At 55.7% G+C, this 22,219-nt stretch overlaps 1 protein-coding gene across 1 annotated transcript in view; it reads right to left on the reverse strand.

Annotated features, from left to right (window-relative positions):
* Positions 1–18,626, reverse strand: part of CFAP161 (cilia and flagella associated protein 161) — a 53,621-nt gene extending 34,995 nt beyond the window's left edge. The window contains exon 1 of the mRNA XM_073650854.1: positions 18,472–18,626. Within this exon, the coding sequence (XP_073506955.1) occupies positions 18,472–18,609 (138 nt within the window). The 5' untranslated portion in view covers positions 18,610–18,626. The remainder of the gene's footprint in view (positions 1–18,471) is intronic.
* Positions 18,627–22,219: the final 3,593 nt, after the last annotated feature.

Below are 22,219 nucleotides of genomic sequence, written 5' to 3' on the forward strand. Positions count from 1 at the left end.
CACATTTAGCTCTTTTGAAGACAAGTTCAACAATTCCTATACATGTAAAGTTTCTCCTTCACTGAGAAAACAGCCTTTGAATTGATATTCAAATGAGGCTGAAGGACTTTAGTAGATCTGAAGCCTCTCTCACTCCAACTCTATTCCTCGCCCAGCTCCACCTCCTCCTGCCTGAATGATGTCTCTTTTGCTTGAAGTCACACAGCACAGAGGCTGGCAGTCAAGCAGAAGGAGGTAGCACTGTGCGGAGAATAGAGCTGGAGTGACAGAGGCTTCAGATCTACTAAAGTCCTTCAGCCTCATTTGAATATCAATTCAAGCACTGATTTCTCAGTAACAATGAAGTGGACCGGTCATGTAAAGGTATTACTGGATCTTGTGTGTGTAAGAGCAACATGCGCATAGAAATAGTTTGGGGTCTGAAATCCTGCTGACAGATTCCCAGATTCCCTTTATGTTGCTTGATTGTATTGTGATAATAGTAGCAGCAAGGTCAGTGTATTCGCATGCTTTTATTCATTTGTACTAATTTCACTCGGGTGAGTGGAAGCTGTTTTCAGCTGAGATTTTCTGCCACTGAGTCTGCAATGTGAGAACACTTTCTGTTTAAAGCACGGCAGTCCAGATGGGATGGTGGACTAATAGAGTGAGAGCCCTTGGATTCTGTAAATCCAAAGAATTAGGCACTCATATAGATATGAGATATTAGGAAATGTATTTGCAATCTAATAGTGAGTGTATAACTTTTCAGTCACTGACTCTGACCTTTGTCACGCTGGTGGGTGTGGACCCACTGTGCCACGGGCCAGGCTTGTCCTAGTAGGGCATGACTAAACGCCTACCTGGTTCTTCACTAGAGCCCCTGATGGTGGAGTTAGGCTTGTGCCGCAGGTAGCCACCAGGTACCACTCCAGAGCAGTCCCCGGTACCACAGAAATTGACTCCAAGGGACAGGGACGCAGGTACGGATTCGGAGTGTCCGGCATGACAGGGGCAGGATCACTGGCAAAAAAAATACAGGTGCCGGTTCAGACCGGACAGCTGATTTAGGCAGGATGGGTTCAGGGTCACAGATACTGGTTCAGACAGGACGGCTGGTTTAAACAGGACGGGTTCAGGATCACAGGTACTGGTTTAGACTGGATGGGAACCTGACAACGAACTAGAAGGTTTGAAGACAAACTAGAAACTAAATTATATCGGAGTGCCATTCTTCCCTTTTATACATAGAAACTAATGTTGCTCAGGAACCTCACTACACACTACAGCCATACGCTGGGGACACTTTCGCAGTGCACGCGCTGCCCCTTTAAGAAGTGGGGAGTGCGTGCGCTGTAAGCATGAAGCCAGGAGATCTGCAAGGTGTGTGCAACCCATGGGACCTGGGAGCTGCGGCAGGAGCTGGAACAAGGGGAACAGCAGAGCAGCCGTGGCAGTGAACATGCTGGTGTTCCTGCTGGGGGGATGGGGAAGAACCATGCAGGGATGCTGGCGTTACAACCTTCATCAGGTACAGTGATGGATTTTGCAGAGAGACGAGGATCAACCTGAGATAAAACGTTATAGGAGAACCCAGGATACCTGCAGTGGTGAGAGCACTGGGTAACTGATGAAGGTTAGAGGCAATGGCCCAAGTGTTGTACACTCACTTTTGGTTTGCAACTAAATTTCCTACTATCTCATATCTATATGTGTGCCTAGTTCTTTGGATTTGCAATGTGTGAACAGACATTTAACAGCGTCTAACACACCTGTGCAATGTTACTGGGGGCATTCCCTTGCTTGAGAAAGGGGACATGCCCGTGAAGTGTCACACAGGTGTGCGATACGCTCATTCTACCTTCCACCTCCCGCTTACAGCGTCTCAGCATGTCCTCGAATATCTAAGGGTAGCTCAGACTGAAGCCTGGTGGAAAATGTCATTTTGCTCATGAAACGATGAATATGGTACCAACACATATGTATTAATGTGATATATGCACTTACTAAATGCAAATGAAGAATTTGTGAACATAATCAATACAACCAGAAGAAAATGTTACGTTTTTTTTTTAAATGGCTATATTAGAAAACAACCTACTGTTTAAATCAGGTTTTTGTTTTGAGTATTTTTTACAAATTTTTGCCAATGTTTTTTTCTTCCCATATCACAATCTTTATTAAAAATAAAAATTAGAAATGTGGGATTTTTCACTTTGACCACTGGGGATATTCTAGACGTCCTGGTCTTTCAGGAAATCCGCATGTACATGAGCAGCAATAGACTGACACATTAGGCCGCATCCCGTTACCAGCAAACAACAGATTCCCTTTAAGCAAGAATACTGGGGCATTTAACTTGATAAATCTCCCTCGCTGTGTCACGGCATTATATTTGGCTGTTATCACCGCAGCAGGGAAGATCCACTAATTCAGTGGTCCCAACCTGTGATTCGGGGGCCACGCCCTGATGCATAGAGGATGTGGATGGTTGTCTGTGCCCCGGTAAATACAGGTGCATCTCATAAAATTAGAATATCATCAAAAAGTTAATTTATTTCCGTTCTTCAATACAAAAAGTGAAACTCATATATTATATAGAGTCATTACAGACAGAGTGATCTATTTCAAGTATTTATTTCTGTTAATGTTGATGATTATGGCTTATAGCCAATGAAAACACAAAAGTCATTGTCTCAGTAAATTAGAATACTTGATAACAACAGCTTGAAAAATGTTTTTAAAATCTGAAATGTTGGCCTACTGAAATGTATGTTCAGTAAATGCACTCAATACTTGGTCGGGGCTCCTTTTGCATCAATTACTGCATCAATGTGGCGTGGCATGGAGGCGATCAGCCTGTGGCACTGCTGAGGTGTTATGGAAGCCCAGGTTGCTTTGATAGCAGCCTTCAGCTCGTCTGCATTGTTGGGTCTGGCGTCTCTCATCTTCCTCTTGACAAGGAAGATTCTCTATGGGGTTAAGGTCAGGCGAGTTTTCTGGCCAATCAAGCACAGTGATATTATTGTTTTTAAACCAGGTATTAGTATTTTTGGCAGTGTGGACAGGTGCCAAGTCCTGCTGGAGAATGAAATTTCCATCTCCAAAAAGCTTGTCGGCAGAGGGAAGCATGAAGTGCTCTAAAATTTCCTGGTAGACGGCTGCGCTCACTTTGGTCTTGATAAAACACAATGGACCTACACCAGCAGATGACATGGCTCCCCAAACCATCACTGATTGTGGAAACTTCACACTAGACCTCAAGCAGCTTGGATTGTGGCCTCTCCACTCTTCCTCCAGACTCTGGGACCTTGATTTCCAAATGAAAATTGGAACTCTGTGATCTTGTGAAATATGTCAATGACTGCCTTCTGGACGTCTGTCAAGTCAGCAGTCTTCCCCATGATTGTGGAGCCTACTGAAACAGACTAAGGGACCTTTTTAAATGCTTAGGAAGCCTTTGCAGATGTTTTTTGTTAATTATTCTAATTTACGGAGATAATGACTTTTGTGTTTTCATTGGTTGTAAGCCACAATCATCAACATTAACAGAAATAAATGCTTGAAATAGATCACTCTGTTTGTAATGACTCTATATAATATGAGTTTCACTTTTAGTATTGTAGAACTGAAATAAAATAACTTTTTAGTGATATTCTAATTTTGTGAGATGCACCTGTAAATTCTATCCTGGGCAGAATACATTTTCTTTTGCATCGCGTAATTTTCCATAATATTTGTTTCATTCATAACTGTTGGCAGAAAAAATGATCCCCAAATATATGTAGGGAACCTGTCCTGATGACATCTGACCATTAGAGGTCCCATCAGTCACCGCACCCCCACATCAGTCACCCCAACCTCCCCACATTAGTCACCCCACTCCCACATCAGTCACCCCCCCTTCCACATCAGTCAACCCCTCTTCCACATCAGTCACCTCACCCCCTCACATCAGTCACCCCTCCTTCCACATCAGTCACCCAACCCCCCACATCAGTCACCACACATCAGTCACCCCCCCTTCCACATCAGTCACCCTCCACATCAGTCACCCCCCCTCCACATCAGTCACCCCCCCTTCCACATCAGTCACCCCCCCTTCCACATCAGTCACTCCCCCTCCACATCAGTCACCCCCCCTCCACATCAGTCACCCCCTTCCACATCAGTCACCCCCCTTCCATATCAGTCACCCGCCTCCACATCAGTCACCTCACATCAGTCACCCCCCTTCCACATCAGTCACCCCACCCCCCACATCAGTCACCCCACATCAGTCACCCCCCTTCCACATCAGTCACCCCGCCTTCCACATCAGTCACCCCCCCTCCACATCAGTCACCCCCCTCCATATCAGTCACCCCCTCTTCCACATCAGTCACCCCACCCCCCCATATCAGTCACCCCACATCAGTCACCCCCCCCACATCAGTCACCCCCCTCCACATCAGTCACCCCCCTCCACATCAGTCACCCCCCCTTCCACATCAGTCACCCCCCTCCACATCAGTCACCCCCCTCCACATCAGTCACCCCCCCTTCCACATCAGTCACCCCCCCTCCACATCATGCACCCCCCCTCTACATCAGTCACCCCCCCTCCACATCAGTCATCCCATCCTTCCACATCAGTCACCCCACCCTTCCACATCAGTCACCCCCCTTCCACATCAGTCACCCAACCCCCCACATCAGTCACCCCCCCTTCCACATCAGTCACCCCCCCTCCACATCAGTCACCCCCCCTTCCACATCAGTCACCCCCCCTCCACATCAGTCACTCCCCCTCCACATCAGTCACCCCCCCTCCACATCAGTCACCCCCTTCCACAGTCACCCCCCTTCCATATCAGTCACCCCCCTCCACATTAGTCACCCCACATCAGTCACCCCCCTTCCACATCAGTCACCCCCCTTCCACATCAGTCACCCCACCCCCCACATCAGTCACCCCACATCAGTCACCCCCCTTCCACATCAGTCACCCCCTTCCACATCAGTCACCCCCCTTCCATATCAGTCACCCGCCTCCACATCAGTCACCTCACATCAGTCACCCCCCTTCCACATCAGTCACCCCACCCCCCACATCAGTCACCCCACATCAGTCACCCCCCTTCCACATCAGTCACCCCGCCTTCCACATCAGTCACCCCCCCTCCACATCAGTCACCCCCCTCCATATCAGTCACCCCCTCTTCCACATCAGTCACCCCACCCCCCCATATCAGTCACCCCACATCAGTCACCCCCCCCACATCAGTCACCCCCCTCCACATCAGTCACCCCCCTCCACATCAGTCACCCCCCCTTCCACATCAGTCACCCCCCTCCACATCAGTCACCCCCCTCCACATCAGTCACCCCCCCTTCCACATCAGTCACCCCCCCTCCACATCATGCACCCCCCCTCTACATCAGTCACCCCCCCTCCACATCAGTCATCCCATCCTTCCACATCAGTCACCCCACCCTTCCACATCAGTCACCCCCCTTCCACATCAGTCACCCAACCCCCCACATCAGTCACCCCCCCTTCCACATCAGTCACCCCCCCTCCACATCAGTCACCCCCCCTTCCACATCAGTCACCCCCCCTCCACATCAGTCACTCCCCCTCCACATCAGTCACCCCCCCTCCACATCAGTCACCCCCTTCCACAGTCACCCCCCTTCCATATCAGTCACCCCCCTCCACATTAGTCACCCCACATCAGTCACCCCCCTTCCACATCAGTCACCCCCCTTCCACATCAGTCACCCCACCCCCCACATCAGTCACCCCACATCAGTCACCCCCCTTCCACATCAGTCACCCCGCCTTCCACATCAGTCACCCCCCCTCCACATCAGTCACGCCCCCTCCACATCAGTCACCCCCCCTTCCACATCAGTCACACCACCCCCCCCATATCAGTCACCCCACATCAGTCACCCCCCCACATCAGTCACCCCCTCCACATCAGTCACCCCCCTTCCACATCAGTCACCCCCCCTTCCACATCAGTCACCCCCCCTTCCACATCATGCACCCCCCCTCTACATCAGTCACCCCCCCTCCACATCAGTCATCCCACCCTTCCACATCAGTCATCCCACCCTTCCACATCAGTCACCCCACCCCCACATCAGTCACCCCCCTTCCACATCAGTCACCCCACTTCCACATCAGTCACCCCCCCTTCCACATCAGTCACCCCCCCTCCACATCAGTCACCCCCCTTCCACATCAGTCACCCCACCCTTCCACATCAGTCACCCTTCCACATCAGTCACCCTTCCACATCAGTCACCCCCCCTCCACATCAGTCACCCCCCTTCCACATCAGTCACCCCACCCCCCACATCAGTCACCCGACATCAGTCACCCCCCTTCCACATCAGTCACCCCGCCTTCCACATCAGTCACCCCCCTCCATATCAGTCACCCCCCCTTCCACATCAGTCACCCCACCCCCCCCATATCAGTCACCCCACATCAGTCACCCCCCCCCACATCAGTCACCCCCCTCCACATCAGTCACCCCCCTCCACATCAGTCACCCCCCCCACATCAGTCACCCCCCTCCAAATCAGTCACCCCCCCTTCCACATCAGTCACCCCCCCTCCACATCATGCACGCCCCCTCTACATCAGTCACCCCCCTCCACATCAGTCATCCCATCCTTCCACATCAGTCACCCCACCCTTCCACATCAGTCACCCCCCTTCCACATCAGTCACCCAACCCCCCACATCAGTCACCCCCCCTTCCACATCAGTCACCCTCCACATCAGTCACCCCCCCTCCACATCAGTCACCCCCCCTTCCACATCAGTCACCCCCCCTCCACATTAGTCACTCCCCCTCCACATCAGTCACCCCCCCTCCACATCAGTCACCCCCTTCCACAGTCACCCCCCTTCCATATCAGTCACCCCCCTCCACATTAGTCACCCCACATCAGTCACCCCACTTCCACATCAGTCACCCCCCTTCCACATCAGTCACCCCACCCCCCCACATCAGTCACCCCACATCAGTCACCCCCCTTCCACATCAGTCACCCCCCCTCCACATCAGTCACCCCCCCTCCACATCAGTCACCCCCCCTTCCACATCAGTCACCCCACCCCCCCATATCAGTCACCCCACATCAGTCACCCCCTCCACATCAGTCACCCCCCTTCCACATCAGTCACCCCCCCTTCCACATCAGTCACCCCCCCTTCCACATCAGTCACCCCACCCCCCCATATCAGTCACCCCACATCAGTCACCCCCTTCCACAGTCACCCCCCTTCCATATCAGTCACCCCCCTCCACATTAGTCACCCCACATCAGTCACCCCACTTCCACATCAGTCACCCCCCTTCCACATCAGTCACCCCACCCCCCCACATCAGTCACCCCACATCAGTCACCCCCTTTCCACATCAGTCACCCCCCTCCACATCAGTCACCCCCCCTCCACATCAGTCACCCCCCCTTCCACATCAGTCACCCCACCCCCCCATATCAGTCACCCCACATCAGTCACCCCCTCCACATCAGTCACCCCCCTTCCACATCAGTCACCCCCCCTTCCACATCAGTCACCCCCCCTTCCACATCATGCACCCCCCCTCTACATCAGTCACCCCCCCTCCACATCAGTCATCCCACCCTTCCACATCAGTCATCCCACCCTTCCACATCAGTCACCCCACCCCCACATCAGTCACCCCCCTTCCACATCAGTCACCCCCCTTCCACATCAGTCACCCCCCTCCACATCAGTCACCCCCCTTCCACATCATGCACCCCCCCTCTACATCAGTCACCTCCTTCCACATCAGTCACCCCCCCTTCCACATCAGTCACCCCCCCTCCACATCAGTCACCCCCCTTCCACATCAGTCACCCCCCTTCCACATCAGTCACCCCACCCTTCCACATCAGTCACCCTTCCACATCAGTCACCCTTCCACATCAGTCACCCCCCCTTCCACATCAGTCACAACCCCTTCCACATCAGTCACCCCACACTTCCACATCAGTCACCCCCCCTTCCACATCAGTCACCCCCCTTCCACATCAGTCACCCCGCCTTCCACATCAGTCACCCCCCTCCACATCAGTCACCCCCCCTTCCACATCAGTCACCCCCCCTCTACATCAGTCACCCCCTTCCACATCAGTCACCCCCCTTCCACATCAGTCACCCCCCCTCCACATCAGTCACCCCCCTTCCACATCAGTCACCCCCCCTTCCACATCAGTCACCCCCCCTCCACATCAGTCACCCCCCCTTCCACATCAGTCACCCCCCCTCCACATCAGTCACCCCCCCTTCCACATCAGTCACCCCCCCTTCCACATCAGTCACCCCCTTCCACATCAGTCACCCCCCTTCCACATCAGTCATCCCACCCTTCCACATCAGTCACCCCCCCTCCACATCAGTCACCCCCCCTTCCACATCAGTCACCCCACCCCCCCATATCAGACACCCCACATCAGTCACCCCCCCCACATCAGTCACCCCCCTCCACATCAGTCACCCCCTCCACATCAGTCACCCCCCCTTCCACATCAGTCACCCCCCCTTCCACATCATGCACCCCCCCTTCCACATCAGTCACCCCCCCTCCACATCAGTCACCCCCCCTCCACATCAGTCACCCCCCTTCCACATCAGTCACCCCACCCTTCCACATCAGTCACCCTTCCACATCAGTCACCCTTCCACATCAGTCACCCCCCCTTCCACATCAGTCACAACCCCTTCCACATCAGTCACCCCACACTTCCACATCAGTCACCCCCCCTTCCACATCAGTCACCCCCCTTCCACATCAGTCACCCCGCCTTCCACATCAGTCACCCCCCTCCACATCAGTCACCCCCCCTTCCACATCAGTCACCCCCCCTCTACATCAGTCACCCCCTTCCACATCAGTCACCCCCCTTCCACATCAGTCACCCCCCCTCCACATCAGTCACCCCCCTTCCACATCAGTCACCCCCCCTTCCACATCAGTCACCCCCCCTCCACATCAGTCACCCCCCTTCCACATCAGTCACCCCCCCTTCCACATCAGTCACCCCCCCTTCCACATCAGTCACCCCCTTCCACATCAGTCACCCCCCTTCCACATCAGTCATCCCACCCTTCCACATTAGTCACCCCCCCTCCACATCAGTCACCCCCCCTTCCACATCAGTCACCCCACCCCCCCATATCAGTCACCCCACATCAGTCACCCCCCCCACATCAGTCACCCCCCTCCACATCAGTCACCCCCTCCACATCAGTCACCCCCCCTTCCACATCAGTCACCCCACCCCCCCATATCAGTCACCCCACATCAGTCACCCCCCCCACATCAGTCACCCCCCCCTTCCACATCAGTCACCCTCCACATCAGTCACCCCCCCTCCACATCAGTCACCCCTCCCTCAACATCAGTCACCCCCCCTCCACATCAGTCACTCCCCCTCCACATCAGTCACCCCCCCCTCCACATCAGTCACCCCCTTCCACATCAGTCACCCCCCTTCCATATCAGTCACCCCCCTCCACATTAGTCACCCCACATCAGTCACCCCCCTTCCACATCAGTCACTCCACCCCCCACATCAGTCACCCCACATCAGTCACCCCCCCTCCACATCAGTCACCCCCCCTCCACATCAGTCACCCCCCCTTCCACATCAGTCACCCCACCCCCCCATATCAGTCACCCCACATCAGTCACCCCCTCCACATCAGTCACCCACTCCACATCAGTCACCCCCCCTTCCACATCAGTCACCCCCCCTTCCACATCATGCACCCCCCCTCTACATCAGTCACCCCCCCCTCCACATCAGTCATCCCACCCTTCCACATCAGTCACCCCACCCCCACATCAGTCATCCCACCCTTCCACATCAGTCACCCCCCTTCCACATCAGTCACCCCCTTCCACATCAGTCACCCCCCTTCCACATCATGCACCCCCCCTCTACATCAGTCACCCCCTTCCACATCAGTCACCCCCCCTTCCACATCAGTCACCCCCCCTCCACATCAGTCACCCCCCCTCCACATCAGTCACCCCCCCTTCCACATCAGTCACCCCACCCTTCCACATCAGTCATCCCACCCTTCCACATCAGTCACCCTTCCACATCAGTCACCCCCCATCAGTCACCGCCCCTTCCACATCAGTCACCGCCCCTTCCACATCAGTCACCCCCCCTTCCACATCAGTCACCCCCCCCCACATCAGTCACCCCCCCTTCCACATCAGTCACCCCCTTCCACATCAGTCACCCCACCCTTCCACATCAGTCACCCCACCCTTCCACATCAGTCACCCCCCCTTCCACATCAGTCACCCCCCTTCCACATCAGTCACCCCCCCTTCCACATCAGTCACCCCCCCTTCCACATCAGTCACCCCCCCTCCACATCAGTCACCCCCCCTTCCACATCAATCACCCCCCCTCTACATCAGTCACCCCCTTCCACATCAGTCACCCCCCTTCCACATCAGTCACCCCCCTTCCACATCAGTCACCCCCCCTCCACATCAGTCACCCCCCTTCAACATCAGTCATCCCCCCCTCCACATCAGTCAGCCCCCCCTTCCACATCAGTCACCCCCCCTTCCACATCAGTCACCCCCCCTTCCTCATCAGTCATCCCCCCTCCACATCAGTCACCCCCACTCCACATCAGTCACCCCCTTCCACATCAGTCACCCCCCCTTCCACATCAGTCACCCCCCCTCCACAACAGTCACCCCCCCTTCCACATCAGTCACCCCCCCTCCACATCAGTCACCCCCCCTTCCACATCAGTCACCCCCCTTCCACATCAGTCATCCCACCCTTCCATATCAGTCACCCCCCCTCCACATCAGTCACCCCCCCTTCCACATCAGTCACCCCACATCAGTCACCCCACCCCCCACATCAGTCACCCCCCCTTCCACATCAGTCACCCCACATCAGTCACCCCATATCAGTCACCCCACCCCCACATCAGTCACCCCCCCTTCCACATCAGTCACCCCACATCAGTCACCCCACCCCCCACATCAGTCACCCCCCCTTCCACATCAGTCACCCCACATCAGTCACCCCACCCCCCACATCAGTCACCCCCCCTTCCACATCAGTCACCCCCCTTCCACATCAGTCATCCCACCCTTCCACATCAGTCACCCCCCCTCCACATCAGTCACCCCCCCTTCCACATCAGTCACCCTCCACATCAGTCACCCCCCCTCCACATCAGTCACCCCCCCTTCCACATCAGTCACCCCCCCTCCACATCAGTCACTCCCCCTCCACATCAGTCACCCCCCCTCCACATCAGTCACCCCCTTCCACAGTCACCCCCCTTCCATATCAGTCACCCCCTCCACATTAGTCACCCCACATCAGTCACCTCCTTCCACATCAGTCACCCCCCTTCCACATCAGTCACCCCACCCCCCACATCAGTCACCCCGCATCAGTCACCCCCCTTCCACATCAGTCACCCCGCCTTCCACATCAGTCACCCCCCCTCCACATCAGTCACGCCCCCTCCACATCAGTCACCCCCCCTTCCACATCAGTCACCCCCCCTTCCACATCATGCACCCCCCCTCTACATCAGTCACCCCCACTCCACATCAGTCATCCCACCCTTCCACATCAGTCACCCCACCCCCACATCAGTCACCCCCCTTCCACATCAGTCACCCCCCTTCCACATCAGTCACCCCCCTCCACATCAGTCACCCCCCTTCCACATCATGCACCCCCCCTCTACATCAGTCACCCCCTTCCACATCAGTCACCCCCCCTTCCACATCAGTCACCCCCCCTCCACATCAGTCACCCCCCCTCCACATCAGTCACCCCCCTTCCACATCAGTCACCCCACCCTTCCACATCAGTCACCCTTCCACATCAGTCACCCCCCCCTTCCACATCAGTCACCCCCCTTCCACATCAGTCACCCCACCCCCCACATCAGTCACCCCACATCAGTCACCCCCCTTCCACACCAGTCACCCCGCCTTCCACATCAGTCACCCCCCCTCCACATCAGTCACCCCCCCTCCATATCAGTCACCCCCCCTTCCACATCAGTCACCCCACCCCCCCATATCAGTCACCCCACATCAGTCACCCCCCCACATCAGTCACCCCCCTCCACATCAGTCACCCCCCTCCACATCAGTCACCCCCCCTTCCACATCAGTCACCCCCCCCACATCAGTCACCCCCCTCCACATCAGTCACCCCCCTCCACATCAGTCACCCCCCTCCACATCAGTCACCCCCCCTTCCACATCAGTCACCCCCCCTCCACATCATGCACCCCCCCTCTACATCAGTCACCCCCCCTCCACATCAGTCATCCCATCCTTCCACATCAGTCACCCCACCCTTCCACATCAGTCACCCCCCTTCCACATCAGTCACCCAACCCCCCACATCAGTCACCCCCCCTTCCACATCAGTCACCCTCCACATCAGTCACCCCCCCTCCACATCAGTCACCCCCCCTTCCACATCAGTCACCCCCCCTCCACATCAGTCACTCCCCCTCCACATCAGTCACCCCCCCTCCACATCAGTCACCCCCTTCCACAGTCACCCCCCTTCCATATCAGTTACCCCCCTCCACATTAGTCACCCCACATCAGTCACCCCCCTTCCACATCAGTCACCCCCCTTCCACATCAGTCACCCCACCCCCCACATCAGTCACCCCACATCAGTCACCCCCCTTCCACATCAGTCATCCCGCCTTCCACATCAGTCACCCCCCCTCCACATCAGTCACCCCCCCTTCCACATCAGTCACCCCCCCTTCCACATCAGTCACCCCACCCCCCCATATCAGTCACCCCACATCAGTCACCCCCCCACATCAGTCACCCCTCCACATCAGTCACCCCCCTTCCACATCAGTCACCCCCCCTTCCACATCATGCACCCCCCCTCTACATCAGTCACCCCCCCTCCACATCAGTCATCCCACCCTTCCACATCAGTCATCCCACCCTTCCACATCAGTCACCCCACCCCCACATCAGTCACCCCCCTTCCACATCAGTCACCCCCCTTCCACATCAGTCACCCCCCTCCACATCAGTCACCCCCCTTCCACATCATGCACCCCCCCTCTACATCAGTCACCCCCTTCCACATCAGTCACCCCCCCTTCCACATCAGTCACCCCCCTCCACATCAGTCACACCCCCTCCACATCAGTCACCCCACCCTTCCACATCAGTCACCCCACCCTTCCACATCAGTCACCCCACCCTTCCACATCAGTCACCCTTCCACATCAGTCACCCCCCCTTCCACATCAGTCACACCCCCTTCCACATCAGTCACCCCACCCTTCCACATCAGTCACCCCCCCTTCCACATCAGTCACCCCCCTTCCACATCAGTCACCCCGCCTTCCACATCAGTCACCCCCCTCCACATCAGTCACCCCCCCTTCCACATCAGTCACCCCCCCTCTACATCAGTCACCCCCTTCCACATCAGTCACCCCCCTTCCACATCAGTCACCCCCCCTCCACATCAGTCACCCCCTTCCACATCAGTCACCCCCCCTTCCACATCAGTCACCCCCCCTCCACATCAGTCACCCCCCTCCACATCAGTCACCCCCCCTTCCACATCAGTCACCCCCTTCCACATCAGTCATCCCACCCTTCCACATCAGTCACCCCCCCTCCCACATCAGTTACCCCACCCCCCCATATCAGTCACCCCCCCCACATCAGTCACCCCCCCCACATCAGTCACCCCCCTTCACATCAGTCACCCCCTCCACATCAGTCACCCCCCCTTCCACATCAGTCACCCCCCCTCCACATCAGTCACCCCCCCTCCACATCAGTCATCCCATCCTTCCACATCAGTCACCCCACCCTTCCACATCAGTCACCCCCCTTCCACATCAGTCACCCAACCCCCCACATCAGTCACCCCACATCAGTCACCCCCCCTTCCACATCAGTCACCCTCCACATCAGTCACCCCCCCTCCACATCAGTCACCCCTCCCTCCACATCAGTCACCCCCCTCCACATCAGTCACTCCCCCTCCACATCAGTCACCCCCCCTCCACATCAGTCACCCCCTTCCACATCAGTCACCCCCTTCCATATCAGTCACCCCCCTCCACATTAGTCACCCCACATCAGTCACCCCCCTTCCACATCAGTCACCCCACCCCCCACATCAGTCACCCCACATCAGTCACCCCCCTCCACATCAGTCACCCCCCCTTCCACATCAGTCACCCCACCCCCCCATATCAGTCACCCCACATCAGTCACCCCCTCCACATCAGTCACCCCCTCCACATCAGTCACCCCCCTTCCACATCAGTCACCCCCCCTTCCACATCAGTCACCCCCCCTTCCACATCAGTCACTCCCCCTCCACATCAGTCACCCCCCCTCCACATCAGTCACCCCCTTCCACAGTCACCCCCCTTCCATATCAGTTACCCCCCTCCACATTAGTCACCCCACATCAGTCACCCCCCTTCCACATCAGTCACCCCCCTTCCACATCAGTCACCCCACCCCCCACATCAGTCACCCCACATCAGTCACCCCCCTTCCACATCAGTCATCCCGCCTTCCACATCAGTCACCCCCCCTCCACATCAGTCACCCCCCCTTCCACATCAGTCACCCCCCCTTCCACATCAGTCACCCCACCCCCCCATATCAGTCACCCCACATCAGTCACCCCCCCACATCAGTCACCCCTCCACATCAGTCACCCCCCTTCCACATCAGTCACCCCCCTTCCACATCAGTCACCCCCCCTTCCACATCATGCACCCCCCCTCTACATCAGTCACCCCCCCTCCACATCAGTCATCCCACCCTTCCACATCAGTCATCCCACCCTTCCACATCAGTCACCCCACCCCCACATCAGTCACCCCCCTTCCACATCAGTCACCCCCCTTCCACATCAGTCACCCCCCTCAACATCAGTCACCCCCCTTCCACATCATGCACCCTCCCTCTACATCAGTCACCCCCTTCCACATCAGTCACCCCCCCTTCCACATCAGTCACCCCCCTCCACATCAGTCACACCCCCTCCACATCAGTCACCCCACCCTTCCACATCAGTCACCCCACCCTTCCACATCAGTCACCCTTCCACATCAGTCACCCCCCCCTTCCACATCAGTCACACCCCCTTCCACATCAGTCACCCCACCCTTCCACATCAGTCACCCCCCCTTCCACATCAGTCACCCCCCTTCCACATCAGTCACCCCGCCTTCCACATCAGTCACCCCCCTCCACATCAGTCACCCCCCCTTCCACATCAGTCACCCCCCCTCTACATCAGTCACCCCCTTCCACATCAGTCACCCCCCTTCCACATCAGTCACCCCCCCTCCACATCAGTCACCCCCTTCCACATCAGTCACCCCCCCTTCCACATCAGTCACCCCCCCTCCACATCAGTCACCCCCCTCCACATCAGTCACCCCCCCTTCCACATCAGTCACCCCCTTCCACATCAGTCATCCCACCCTTCCACATCAGTCACCCCCCCTCCCACATCAGTTACCCCACCCCCCCCATATCAGTCACCCCCCCCACATCAGTCACCCCCCCCACATCAGTCACCCCCCTTCACATCAGTCACCCCCTCCACATCAGTCACCCCCCCTTCCACATCAGTCACCCCCCCTCCACATCATGCACCCCCCCTCTACATCAGTCACCCCCCCTCCACATCAGTCATCCCATCCTTCCACATCAGTCACCCCACCCTTCCACATCAGTCACCCCCCTTCCACATCAGTCACCCAACCCCCCACATCAGTCACCCCACATCAGTCACCCCCCCTTCCACATCAGTCACCCTCCACATCAGTCACCCCCCCTCCACATCAGTCACCCCTCCCTCAACATCAGTCACCCCCCCTCCACATCAGTCACTCCCCCTCCACATCAGTCACCCCCCCTCCACATCAGTCACCCCCTTCCACATCAGTCACCCCCCTTCCATATCAGTCACCCCCCTCCACATTAGTCACCCCACATCAGTCACCCCCCTTCCACATCAGTCACCCCACCCCCCACATCAGTCACCCCACATCAGTCACCCCCCTCCACATCAGTCACCCCCCCTTCCACATCAGTCACCCCACCCCCCCATATCAGTCACCCCACATCAGTCACCCCCTCCACATCAGTCACCCCCTCCACATCAGTCACCCCCCTTCCACATCAGTCACCCCCCCTTCCACATCAGTCACCCCCCCTTCCACATCAGTCACCCCCCTCCACATCAGTCATCCCACCCTTCCACATCAGTCACCCCCCTTCCACATCAGTCACCCCCCTCCACATCAGTCACCCCCCTTCCACATCATGCACCCCCCCTCTACATCAGTCACCCCCTTCCACATCAGTCACCCCCCCTTCCACATCAGTCACCCCCCCTCCACATCAGTCACCCCCCTTCCACATCAGTCACCCCACCCTTCCACATCAGTCACCCCACCCTTCCACATCAGTCACCCTTCCACATCAGTCACCCCCCATCAGTCACCGCCCCTTCCACATCAGTCACCGCCCCTTCCACATCAGTCACCCCCCCTTCCACATCAGTCACCCCCCCTCCACATCAGTCACCCCCCCTTCCACATCAGTCATCCCCTTCCACATCAGTCACCCCCTTCCACATCAGTCACCCCACCCTTCCACATCAGTCACCCCACCCTTCCACATCAGTCACCCCCCCTTCCACATCAGTCACCCCCCTTCCACATCAGTCACCCCCCTTCCACATCAGTCACCCCCCCTCCACATCAGTCACCCCCCCTCCACATCAGTCACCCCCCCTTCACATCAGTCACCCCCCCCACATCAGTCTCCCCCCCTCCACATCAGTCTCCCCCCCTCCACATCAGTCACCCCCCCTCCACATCAGTCACCCCCCCTCCACATCAGTCACCCCCCCTTCACATCAGTCACCCCCTCCACATCAGTCACCCCCCTTCCACATCAGTCACCCCCCTTCCACATCAGTCACCCCACCCTTCCACATCAGTCACCCCACCCTTCCACATCAGTCACCCTTCCACATCAGTCACCCCCCATCAGTCACCGCCCCTTCCACATCAGTCACCGCCCCTTCCACATCAGTCACCCCCCCTTCCACATCAGTCACCCCCCCTCCACATCAGTCACCCCCCCTTCCACATCAGTCATCCCCTTCCACATCAGTCACCCCCTTCCACATCAGTCACCCCACCCTTCCACATCAGTCACCCCACCCTTCCACATCAGTCACCCCCCTTCCACATCAGTCACCCCCCCTTCCACATCAGTCACCCCCCTTCCACATCAGTCACCCCCCCTCCACATCAGTCTCCCCCCCTCCACATCAGTCACCCCCCCTCCACATCAGTCACCCCCCCTTCACATCAGTCACCCCCCCCACATCAGTCTCCCCCCCTCCACATCAGTCTCCCCCCCTCCACATCAGTCACCCCCCCTCCACATCAGTCACCCCCCCACATCAGTCTCCCCCCTCCACATCAGTCTCCCCCCCTCCACATCAGTCACCCCCCCTCCACATCAGTCACCCCCCCTTCACATCAGTCTCCCCCCCTCCACATCAGTCACCCCGCCTCCACATCAGTCACCCCCCCCACATCAGTCTCCCCCCCTCCACATCAGTCTCCCCCCTCCACATCAGTCACCCCCCCCCACATCAGTCTCCCCCCCTCCACATCAGTCACCCCCCCACATCAGTCTCCCCCCCTCCACATCAGTCACCCCCCCTTCACATCAGTCTCCCCCCCTCCACATCAGTCACCCCCCCTTCACATCAGTCTCCCCCCCTCCACATCAGTCACCCCGCCTCCACATCAGTCACCCCCCCCCACATCAGTCTCCCCCCCTCCACATCAGTCTCCCCCCCTCCACATCAGTCTCCCCCCCCCTCCACATCAGTCTCCCCCCCTCCACATCAGTCTCCCCCCCTCCACATCAGTCTCCCCCCCCCTCCACATCAGTCTCCCCCCCTCCACATCAGTCTCCCCCCCTCCACATCAGTCACCCCGCCTCCACATCAGTCACCCCCCCCCACATCAGTCTCCCCCCCTCCACATCAGTCTCCCCCCCTCCACATCAGTCTCCCCCCCCCTCCACATCAGTCTCCCCCCCTCCACATCAGTCTCCCCCCCTCCACATCAGTCTCCCCCCCCCTCCACATCAGTCTCCCCCCCCTCCACATCAGTCACCCCCCCTCCACATCAGTCACCCCCTTATTAGTCACATCCCCACCTGTCACCCAAAAACAATATTGGCTCTTGTGAGCCACACTGGGCCATTTCACATGCAGGTGACTGCTCCGCACTGGTGCTGCATACATTATTCTCAGGATCAGGGCTACCCAGCACATCTAATCATCCATGTCGTTACCGGCCATTATTACAACTATACCAGTAATCGTTGTCACCTCGTCCAGGGACACGTCCTCATTCCAGTTCCCGACCCGCACTGAGGGTTTGAAGGTGCGCACGCTCATGCCGATGATCGTCCTGGCTCCTATCTTCTGTGTACTGCAGTTGCTATGGGAACGGCAGTGTGTTGTCATGTTGTTATGGCACCCGTGAAAAAGACGCGAGATCGTAGAGGAGCGTGACGACGTCCTGGGACACAAAGCTATGTTACTGGTGGCAAGCGGTCTGTGATATAATGGGGCGCTGCTGCCATCTAGCGATAGTAACTAGTAGTTAATTTCATTGTTAATGAATGGGAATAGTGACATCTAGCTGCAAGAATTGGTATTACATAGGCTTTGTATGAGCCCTCATTGCCCTGTAGGTGACTATCCTCAGCTAGAGAGACTGCTCTATAGTAATTCATGGCTTGAAAAAAAGACGAGGTGCTCTACAAACCACAGGTTGTATATACAGATATTACTGTTACCAGGATCCCAAATTGGCTGACAAGTGCCCGGCCCCTCATCAACAGCCAGCGTGTCCCTATAAAGTATTCAGCAGTATTGAGGGGAGGATATGGCGGCACATTGAGGGGTTAAGGGTCCATAATTCAGGACTCACTCTACATTTGCTTTCATTATTTTTTGCAGATTAGGCAGCACAAACATATGCTGCTGCGTAGCACCCAGACTGTTACTGTTCACATCAGTCCTTGTCCCTAACAGGACTCACTATCTCATTCCAGACACTCACTAGGACCAGAGTAATAGACAGCCATGATATCTAGTAGTCCTCACTGCGGTGCTGATGGAGGCCAACAAAGGCCACATAGTACAAAACAGCGCCTGCACAAAGATGTCACCCAGAGTGTCCCTATAATGATATGACAGTATTGGCCTCATTAGGCTGGGGTCACACTGGCGCAGATTCCTCATGTGAGAGAATCGGGCAAATTATGCAAATGACACTATGCTCAAACTCTGCTGCGAGCGTGATCAGAGTGTCATCTGAGTGTGATCCGATTATCTCGAATGACAGAATTGGAGCAGAGGTGCGGAGAAGATGGAGAAAGTAATTTCTTCATCTCCTTCATTGCTGGTGTCCGCGGTAATCAGACTGCACTCTGATGACATCCTAGTGCAGTGCGATGTTTCACACACACCCATAGACTTATATGGGTGGGCGTGATCTGATTCTCAGATGCAATTTCAGCATGCTGTGATTGTTTTCTTATACCGAATTGAGAAAGTAATCGCAGGTCTGCACTGCCCCATAGTATAACACTGGGCCGAGTGCTATCCGATAAAATAAAGTGTGAGCGTACTCTTACCTGAAGATCTTTTCTTTTCCTGAAGTTTTTTTTTGCTGCCTTTGATTGGACAATATCTGGTTTGGAATTTTCCTTCAGCTTCCACTCCAGAGGCGGGCATGTTCACACAGCGTATTTTGACGTGGGTTTTTAAATGGATCTGCTTAAACATCTACACCATTAATCTCAGAGTGAAAATACTGTAAAGAGTGGTGGTGTTTTCCCTGTACAACTCCCTTATAAATCCTATACGTTCATTTTTCATGGTATTGGGCAATCAAAAGTTTGCCTGTGGTCACCTAGGGTGTATAAAATTAGAGTTGAATAGTGACTAGTTAGACATTTTAAAATTGAAGGGGCCTTGGTGCTCCAGTGTGCCCCCATCGCTATGCTACAGGGGTATTGCACCTCAACCAGAGGTGTGATATTCCACTCCCAGGTAAGGATGGAGTGTGGACCAGGGCTCAGTTAGCTGCACATACACACTCCCCATTTCTGGGGGACAGCTCGATGGTGCTCCCATATTGCAGGCACAACTGACCATGTCCCTGGCTGGAGTGGGGAAGGGGGTGAGAACCCAGTGGTGTAGGAGCAGAAAGGGGACGGTTTCTGGAGCATAGGAAGGAGCTCATTGGGTGCAGGTCACCTGAGCTCAGACACAGAAGCAGATAAAAGGTGGGGGCCATCTTAGTTCAGTGGAGTCAGGGAGAAGCAGAGCAGAGTAAAGGAGTAGAGAGCTGACAGGGAGCCGAGGCTCAGCCTGAGCTCAGCTCCACGAGGCAGGCCTAGAGAAAAGGCCGGGGCCAGAGAGGAGAAGGAGAAGGAAGGAAGGAGAAGAGACAGAGGAGTGGAAGGGCTCCAGAAACAAGAAGGCAGAAGGGACCCTAAGAGAGCAGAACGGACAGCAACCGTTGCAAACCCGAATATATCAGGTGAAGGGTCAGGCTGTGGAAGGGTACCGGATTCCCAAGTTGGTGGTGGTAAATTATCCCTCAGCCAAGAACCGGAGGTCGTGATCATTTATTGGTGCGATCCCCCGCCAAACCAGCTAGGAAGGCGCCATATAGGATAGCGGGAAGCGGAGGCCAACGCTTACCCAACACGGTCCGCGGTAGCTGGACAGAAGTTTGGTCACTGGTGGGGCACGAGAGACCAGAGAAAGGACAGAAGGGGGTCCTGTGCCATACTCCTGAATTGCCTGGGGGTTGACCGAGCCCCTCACCTGGTGGACGCAGCACGGCTTGGGCAGTCATTGCTGACAGAAGTGACTTGGATAACAACTGTGAGTAAAAACCCTGGACTGCATCATTGGACTCTGTGTGATTTCTGCTGCGCCGGCACCATCACCCCCAGCATCCACCTACACTGCCCTGAGGCTACACTCTTAACGTGGGGAGTTATCCTACCCCTGTGCTGCACACCAACACCAGCCTCAGCGGTCTGCCTTGCAGCGGCGGTTATCTCTGACCGCAATCCACGGGTGGCGTAGTCGGACATTCAAAACACTGATAAATAGACCGCCACAATTTGGTCTGGCCACCCTGAGCCACGGGATCGGGTTGCCACTACTACCCCCAGCATCGTACAGAAGCCCGGTTCCGGGAACCCCACGGCCCAGGGGGCGAGTCACATACAGTAGCTGATACTGGTACCGCTGCTCAGTCCCATTCACCTGAGTACTCTGCAATGTCACACCACATGGAAGGAACTGTGCCACATAAGCTATGGAGGGGAGAGATACTCGCTGGAGCTTCAATGTCCCTTTTATTCAGCTGATAAGTAGGGGTGCGGGAAGTCAGACTTTTGGTGATCCAGTATGGTATGGAAAGATCATCAATATCAAAATCCTTAAAATTTAAAATAGTTGTCCAGTCTCAGAGGAGGAGTCTGTAGTCACTGAAGAGGTCGCACGCTGCTGGCATGACGTCACTTCTGTAGCTAAAACACCCAGATCTAAGCAGTGTTGGGGAGCTGGCACTGGACCAGGAGGAGGGTGGGAGGGTACTACCCAGCTTTGTTATTTTGTGGACAACCCCTTTAATTTTATGCAATAATACTGTCTACCTATAGACAATACTGAGGATTTAGCCCCGTATTCTCTTGTCTCTGCCTTTTAGGAGCAGTGTGCCACCATGGGCATAAATACAGTGCTGTTCACCATTACTGGCACCCTTCATATTTTTTATAGACTGTTCAATATCTTCAGAAATAAATGGAAATGTACCAGTTATATCCTCAGGATTTTTTAATTAGTGGTCCAAAGTAATACAACAATAAAACATTGTTATTCAACTTCCATGTTGCAATTTCATAGAAAAAACAGAATAAACAGCATGTGCAGCAATAAAGGTACCCCTAATTAATACTTTGTTGCACACTCTCTTTGGCATTGCTGACAGCCTCCAAACGTTTCTTGTAGCCATCTATAAGCTTCTTGCACTTCTCAGCTGGAA

Source organism: Phyllobates terribilis, unplaced genomic scaffold (assembly GCF_046119375.1).
Source record: "Phyllobates terribilis strain yellow unplaced genomic scaffold, ASM4611937v1 Scaffold_11__3_contigs__length_659146591, whole genome shotgun sequence".
NCBI classification, from domain to species: Eukaryota; Metazoa; Chordata; class Amphibia; order Anura; family Dendrobatidae; genus Phyllobates; species Phyllobates terribilis.